Genomic DNA, 8,104 nt, shown 5'->3' with positions numbered 1-8,104 from the left:
CGTAATAACTTACGTATAGTACATACATTATACGAAGTTAATAACGAAATAGTTAAAACAATAAAAAAACCTAAGAAAACTGGAAAAAAAAAAAAAAAAAAAAAATAAAAAACATCAAATACAGACTGCAACTCAATCAGAGATAAAAAGAGAACTACTAATACCAAATTATTTCAGTTTCATTTACACAATTTACCCAAAACTGCATGTAAACTCTGGAATAACATTTTCCAATTCCTTCTGAATTTACCAAATAGATCAAATCTGCTGGACGATGCACCAAGTGTTATACATAGTAACAGTACTTGAGTGATTTGTTAATTTTCATCAAAATCACCAAAACCACTTGAGCAATGCACGTCCTGTGCTGAGTGCAAACATCTTAATAACCTGCTGATGGAGGACAGACACAGCTCAACACTTCCCTGCAGTCCTGGCAACTTCCACATCCTGACAGTTCATTTCCCACATGAATCTTTACCTATTTGTCAGAAAAAAATCATTATCTAGGTATCCGAAGGCATTACTCTTATAAAAGCAGTTCTGGTTTTTGTTTGTTTTCTGTATTTCCATTTCACCTGTTACACCACAAACATAACAGTCTTTTTCATAGACTGCAGGAGAGGAAACTGATGATAAGATAATGAAGAACAGCACAAATCTTATCATTTTTCCAAAACTGAAACCTATTTGATAACATTCAAGTGCTCTGAAACTGCTTTCTGTAACCAGTGGAAAGTGTTAATTGAAATAACATTTCAGAATACTTTTTAAAGAGAATTTACACATCGAGCAACTTCCACAACTGCCACATCAAAACTCTGAGTGCTAGCAGCAGGAATTCCCCTCCCCAAACAAACCTTCTGCTGTTCAGAACTGCCACATGCTACCATAACATACCATTAAGTAGATAGCAACAAGACTTCAACTTCTAGCACTGTCAGTATGATACACATAAGAACTGTCTTCAAATTAACACCATTTTTGTATTTGCTCCATCACAAAGTTGAGGGATGTATGTTTTTTCACATTGACGTAACCCTGATTATTTTCTTTCTAGAAATATTTTGAGAATAAAACTCAAATCTGAAACAAATCTAAATATTGTCACTGAAGATGAAAAGATTTCTGGTAACTCTTCAAACAACATTCACATATATCTACAGCAAAACAGAAACTGAGACTCCTTCCCAAAGTAAGAATTTGGGTGTAATGATTAGACAAGTAACATAAATACAACTCAGGCTGACAAATACCTCAAATATCTGTCTTTAAAAGGAAAAAAAACAAACCTCTGAATAGAAGAGCATAACATTAAAAGGGAGATTTGTAATGGCACAAAGGGCAGCTAGGCACTGTGTGAACTGAGAACATAACTGCTATTAGGACTTCAGCCTCCCCTCTCCCCAGTAAGATCTGGGATGCAGCTAGCAAAGAACAGGGCTGTTATCATACTTGTACAAACCAAACAGCAAACCCACTGTATTGTCCAAATCTAACAAGAAAACAGAACAGGATTTGTTGCAGTCCCTCTGCTAGACACTGTTAAACTTATAAAGCATTAATTGAAATTAATTCTGAGAGTTCTTATTAGCTCCATGCAGTTCAACTACTGTACAGAATGATCATGAGCTACTTCAAGAAGGGGCTTCTGTATTTGAGAGATTATTCCTCCATTTCATTTCTGCTGTGTTAATAAGTGTTATTTAATACAAAAGACACTAACACCTGCACAGTTACCCACCTTTATGCAGAGCTGTGCCATGACCATCTTTTCACTTTCAGACAAAAATAAAAGTAACCATTAAGCACACATTAAAGGTGTTTTAAACAAGCTGTAACGTCAAACGTTTTTTCCCTCAGATTCACACAGAAAAATACCACAGCAGCAAATAATCTGGTCCTCTGTTCAACAGTGACGTCATTATAAGCATTTTTAATTTACATAATGTCACAACATCAGTACCTTATCTTTAAATAGTTAGGTAAAAAAAGGCCCCCAGTATTACCATTTCTTACATGGCCAAGTTCTCCCTATATACATCCAAATGTTAAAAGATACAAATAAAACATTATACAGGACTTATAAATGTTTAAAAACTTGAGGCTTCAGAATCATGGTTTCCCAAAAACAGTCGGGAAAATCCAAGAACTGACAAGGTAGCAGAGAAAACTGGAAAAAAAAAAAGGAGACAGACACAAGTTTGCTGCCGTAAGATTTTACTAAACTCGCCGGTCATCAGGGTGATGTTATCAGAAATAACAGTTTAGGCTTCAAATGAGGAATGGTGGTTTGGTGTTTGATCTCAAGTGCTGAGACAGGCAATTCAAGTATTTCCTATTTGATCCAAGCTCACTGTAACAAAGTGGTGCAGAAAAATACTTATTTGACATTCGTTCCGTACATTCGATCAATGTCCATCTGATAGTACGCTGTGAGCTCCTTGCGTTTCAGTTTGAACGCGTCTGTCACTAGGCCAGTCTCAGGGGTCCAAGGATCAGGGCTCAAACGGATTTTTACTGGTATTTCAAACTTCTCCAGATTAGCTACAGAAAAAAAATAGTAAAAATCACACAACCGTTTTTAAATACAAAACATGACATAAGCATTTTTATACAATTTTATACAGTTAATAAAAAAATGAGGATCCATATTCTCACACAGAGAAGCATATGATATTACTGAAGAAGTGCTCCACAAATTCCCTATGGTCAGGCTCTAAAAACTCCAGAGAGATCATACACAGAGCTGTAGGATCTACCAATGCTTATTTTCCAGTTCCCACAGAAATAGTGGAATAAGCCTCAGATGTTTGGCTGCCTGTACTGTTCCCTAGCTTCAGAAAAGCCTCAGTGCTTACTTTAAAGCTTATGATACCAAAGGGAAAAACAAAACCATGTAAAATAACACAGAAGTGTACGTAAGAAGTGCCTCAGGATTAAATCAAATATTCTGTTTCATCCATTTTAACGAAATAGTTGCAACAATAGAATCTTCTTAGAATAGTTAGTGCTACTCAAAAAAAAAAAAAAAAAAAAGGGCAATGTTGTACATCCCAGCAGCTCCTTAGAAGAAATTCCCTGTATGCTCTGTGCCTTGAAGAAAGACCTACTAGAGATGTGGACAAGAAAATAAAAGTCTATTGCTCTACTGAGTCTGTATTCCTCATAAGATTATGTTCCAACATCACAAATGTGCAAACATATTACTCTCATAGCTTAAAGTATTCACAACATATCAGTATGAAGGAGAGGTGAAGGTTAACAGGACAGATTGTTGGAAGTATAGAATTATCCAGGGGAGAAAAGATGAAGGCAAGATGCAAAGAGCTACAGAAAGACATCACAATACTGAATGACTACAAAACACAACAGTGGGAAACACTGAAGAAAGATGTAGAAGAGGATGCATAAGAAAAAAATTTAACCTCCACAGTGACTACTTAAGAAACATTCTGTGGCAATAACACAGTTATATGACAGAAGTTTGGCTCTTAGTAATGGTCAAAAGCAAAAAAAAAAAAAAGAAAAAGAAGAAAAAGCAGAAAGTTATGTAAGAAGAAACAGAATATCACTGTGCCACTGAATAATTCCACAACCCGAACAGCTAAGTAGATTAAAATCAATTAGCATGATAAAGACACAGCTGAGAGGGAAGTATAATAGGCACTGAAGAAACCCGACTGCCATTGAGACCATTCACTGCCTCTTCCAACACAAGAGCTCAGCAGAACCAAATGACCCTAGCAGATGGCAGGGATAAAATACACAGGAGGCTTTTCTTCACCTTTAACATCGCTGAACTGGGTAACTCTGCCACAAGACAGTATGGATACTGATATTTATATAACTTTAAAAGATGACTGAAGCGTTAATCAAAAGAAGGCTTCTGAAAGCCACAAAGCACTGCTTTACATTTAGGAAATCCCTGAAGTATGAGACAGGAGAGCCCACATCACTGTGGGCTTTTCTGAGTCACCTACACGTAGGAAGGTAGCACATGAGACTGTCTACACTCAACACAGATGTATTATGGGTCTATAGAAGACCCACTTTCTTCTGGACTAGCAGCAAAAGGCCAAGATGATACTATAGAAAATCCTAAACAGCATTAGACACAAAGACATAGGGAACCAAACTGTGCTTGCTACACTTGCTCTGTAGGTATATTCTTTACTTGGGTACTGGCCATATTAGAAATAAAAAAGTTACAAGACAGCATGAACCAGAACTAATCTGGTTCTCTGACCCACTCATACTTTGTTGCTTACTTTTGTATGGAAATTTCACTCTATGTATGTTCTATGAATATATAATGAAATCCATACGCACAAGGAAATATTTTTAGGGCATGTGCTTATCCTTTTCACAGACACTTACTGTCCACAAGGCTACTAACAATTATCCAGCTACTCACCTGCCATGGCAGCCTCAGCTAGCACCTTCAGTACCTCTTTCTCCATCTCTGGACTGTTACAGATTTCTTCCCAGGTTCCTTTAAATCCTTTCTTTCGAGCTAGTTCTGCAAGCTCCTTTTGATTTGGCACAACAAATCCAACGACGTAAGAATGGAAACTGAGAAGTATAATGTATTTAGTATGAATTTTGTGAAGTTAATGACTCATCAAAAATAACATTACAGCTTGAGGATACTGCAGTTTGTTCAAGGATATGGCTCTTAACAATTGACTTCTGTTCACCTGATTATCTTTCTGAAATAGTATGCAAATCACCTCTGCCTACTTAAAAGTAAGTACAAAGAGAAGCTACTTACCTTACAGCAACTGGATTGCTTCAAGGTGTGCTGTCCATATGCATATTCCACTGTGCCTCATGCTCAAAGCTTTGGGGAAGCAGTACCCATACGATGTCAATGCGCCCTCATGTTTTGCATCTTGGTATGAAGACAGGTGTGCAGCTTCCCTACCTCAGTTTCCTCTCAACTGCAGAAATCCAGTTACTGTAGAGGAGCAGAGGACTGCAGTGAAGAGGGGCTGGAGAGCAGATTGTGGAATAAGCATATGCACAACACATCTCAAAGAACGCCTGCTTCTGTAGGGGAAGTAACTTCTCTTTCTCTTTCAAGTGGTTCTCCATGTGCTCTCTACTGTTGGCAATCTTTGTCTACTTCTGATACGTCTAGAACATTCAAAGCCATTATCTCAAAGTCTTTGGAAAACAATGAAACAACTCTCCCTGAAACAAGTAATTGAGATTTTTCAGATGGTGTAAAGCTTAAGGAAAACGTGAACAGAACCTTACGTATAGAATTGCTATGTAACTCATTTCTCTCCTCTCCACAAAAGCCATTTATCACAAACTGCAACTGTTTTTGGTTGATTGTTTTGTTCTGTTTTTACTTCTCAACTTTCTTGTCCCCTTTCCCCTCTTAAACTTCTTCAGGAGTTTAAGCAATGCCCCTTCCTCATTGGTTATACCTCACTGAGCTCCAATCAGCTGTAGTTCCCAGTTTTCTTCTGGACTCTTTTTAGGTGGCCCACCTTTTCTTAAGCATTGTGTCCAGAACTGAAATCGTTTAACACTTAGTAAAGCAAAAAGATCCCTGTGCATCTGGTTGGTTACACATTTCATTATGCCACGTATTTACCCGGGTGCAATAGCATGACATTTGGTGATCAATATCAATTCCTACTACCAGCTGGTGTTTCTTTATATGCATACAAAAAAAGATAACAGTACTCTGACTATAGTGAACTTACACATATAACAAAAATTAGGTCAATGAAGAAGAAATTATCAACAAAATGAATAAGTATGCTTCGCTAGACTGAGCAGTAAAACAGATGGCTCTTCTACTTACGAAATGCTTAAGATTGACTAGACAAATCTGTTTTAGATATTCTTATTCTTGGCTATTTCAAAATTCAGTTACTATTACTTCGCAAAACATCTGTTGAGTGCATGTGAAGTATTACATAGTAGATCTGTCAACTGCAGGAGAACTACTGAAATTTAAAGGCCTTTTAGAAGTACTCTAGTACACTGCAGATGTCATGTTTACCTTGGAAAAATCAGCAAAAAAATTGACAGTGCACTTCTAATAATGAACTCCAATCCTAGCATTGCAGAAATCACCATCTGTAGAAGACTATGTCCATCAATTACAGAGAGCTCTCAGAACATGCATGTAACTTCATGCAGTCAAATCTGAGATGTGCCCATTGGGTGAAAACCACGATGAAAGCTTAATATCATGAAAGTTTCTCAGCAGTGTTGTCTCCAATGCCTATTTTTCCAAAACTGTCAAAACTGATGTCACACGATGACTGTTAGTTACAAAATAACACAGAACCAGGTGAACAAACCTGAAGTTTATTTTTTATCCACTACTACTAGCAATTCCCTGCTGTCTGCTCCAGTTTACTTCAAAGTTAAGTGGAATTATAGGGACCATACTGAACAGAGTATTTTGGATTGCTGAGAAGCTCCAAAATGATAACAGGAAAACAAGACCATCTGAAGTATGTTTAAACATGTATGTCTATACTATGTATAGATAGGAAATTCTAGAAATAGAAAATTAAGATATGTTTGAGCCCTTTTATGTCTAATTTAGTAGTACAGTTAGAAAATAAATTGAAAGCACATTTATCACTATTCGTTAGTTGTGAGTCTGCATAGTATTTACAATGCTTTCAAGCTTCAAGGTTTCTGTTGGTGATCTGCATGGGTGCAAGTCAGCTTGTGGGCTATTGGTTTTATTTTTACTCCCCCCTTCCTCTGAAGAACAGATCATGGCTAAATACAGCAAGAGCAAGAAGTGCTAGGGCTTGTATAAGTACTAACGCTAAAGTGCTTGATTAACATCTGTTATGAAAGCAGTTAGAGCTCAGTTGCTTTTCAGAGTGGGAAAGAGGGAAAATAAGACTCATTTTTGGCATTTTCCAACAAATGATGGGAAAAGAAAAATAAAAGGATATCATTCATATGTTTTAGTTTTCACAAAGAACACTATTCCATTGTATTTTAAATAAGAGTTGAAAATATCCACGCTTTGAAGGGCAAAATATTTTGCTTAGAGCTTCAGGAAGACAGAAAAAGAATACAGCAATATCAAAACACCAGCTGCCTCTCACCTGCTTGCGTATGCACAAATGTTATCTACCAGCGGAAGATTCTTCAGAGCTGCTTCTACTTTGCCAAGAGAAACATATTCTCCTGCTTGGAGTTTCACAAGGTCTTTTTTACGATCTGTTGACGAAGAACGAAATCTAACCTTAGTTATGCAACACAGAATTTTGACATGGATTTTATACTTCTCTAAGATGTATGTATACATGTCAGAAAGCAAGCTGACTCATGCTTCGAGTAAGTTCTGGAAGCATTTAATATCAGATTTACAGACTTCAATTTTATTAACCTATCCTTCACTAAAACATGAACCACATTTCATCTGTACAGATTTTCTGCCTATAAACCAGCACCTCCTATATCACAGCACTGGCACGTGAATGGAAGACAATTAGAATTACAGAAAAGCCAGTGTCTGGCTAGAAACATACACTGTGCTCTCTCAACCAGATGTCTAAGGGAGGATGGATGCAGCATTTGGTGACATTTGGCTATTTATTCTTAGACTAAATCCATATTGAAAAAGCAACTACCTGTTATTCGAAACACGACAAGTGAAACTGAAAAGTAAGCCCAAATTACTTGAGCTTATTGTATGCAGCCCAAAGAAGGCCAAAGGTGGAGGCCCAGACCCAGCTGGCTATGATGGCAGCCAAGACTACCTCTTATTTGTTGTATCTGTATGCTTTTTCATATAGCCAGGCAAAGTTCTGTAGCTTTTACCTGTTTGACCAATGAAGGGCAGCTGCAACGGAACCTAAGCTTTCGCTCATATAATAAAACACATAAGCTTAGTTTCCAGGACTAAAGAGCAGCCTGAATCATCCCCTAACTTCAAGAGAGACAACTGGTAGTTTATAGGGCACTATTTTGACACCCGTAGACATTAAAAAATTAGGAGCCTATTACAGGCTTACGTGTATCACCCTTATCTTAGTATATTCTTCCACTAGTTCCTTTAGAATAAAGGAATATACTTATTCTAAAGAATGGAAAGACTTAAATAAAAATT

General features: G+C 37.1%; 1 protein-coding gene across 1 annotated transcript; it reads right to left on the bottom strand.

Annotated features, from left to right (window-relative positions):
- Nucleotides 1–88: 88 nt before the first annotated feature.
- LOC104912633 (long-chain-fatty-acid--CoA ligase 3) lies at nt 89–7,315 on the bottom strand. Its single transcript, XM_019618964.2, has 3 exons — nt 7,098–7,315; nt 4,418–4,575; nt 89–2,547 (listed from the first exon to the last, which is right to left on the bottom strand). The coding sequence occupies exons 1-3, from the start codon at nt 7,298–7,300 to the stop codon at nt 2,384–2,386; spliced, it is 525 nt and encodes a 174-aa protein (XP_019474509.1). The 5' UTR covers nt 7,301–7,315; the 3' UTR covers nt 89–2,383.
- Between the last annotated feature and the right edge of the window lie 789 nt (nt 7,316–8,104).

Source organism: Meleagris gallopavo, chromosome 11, assembly GCF_000146605.3.
Source record: "Meleagris gallopavo isolate NT-WF06-2002-E0010 breed Aviagen turkey brand Nicholas breeding stock chromosome 11, Turkey_5.1, whole genome shotgun sequence".
In the NCBI taxonomy this organism is placed as follows: domain Eukaryota; kingdom Metazoa; phylum Chordata; class Aves; order Galliformes; family Phasianidae; genus Meleagris; species Meleagris gallopavo.
This window is presented reverse-complemented; position numbering and strand designations above follow the sequence as displayed.

Excerpts from the sequence above, each read along its gene's own strand:
- LOC104912633 (XM_019618964.2), bottom strand. The coding sequence starts at position 7,300 with ATGTATACATACATCTTAGAGAAGTATAAAATCCATGTCAAAATTCTG. Across the intron at positions 4,576-7,097 it reads ATTTGTGCATACGCAAGCAG|TTTCCATTCTTACGTCGTTG; the intron begins GTGAGAGGCAGC and ends TATACTTCTCAG. Across the intron at positions 2,548-4,417 it reads AGCTGAGGCTGCCATGGCAG|CTAATCTGGAGAAGTTTGAA; the intron begins GTGAGTAGCTGG and ends TTTTTTCTGTAG.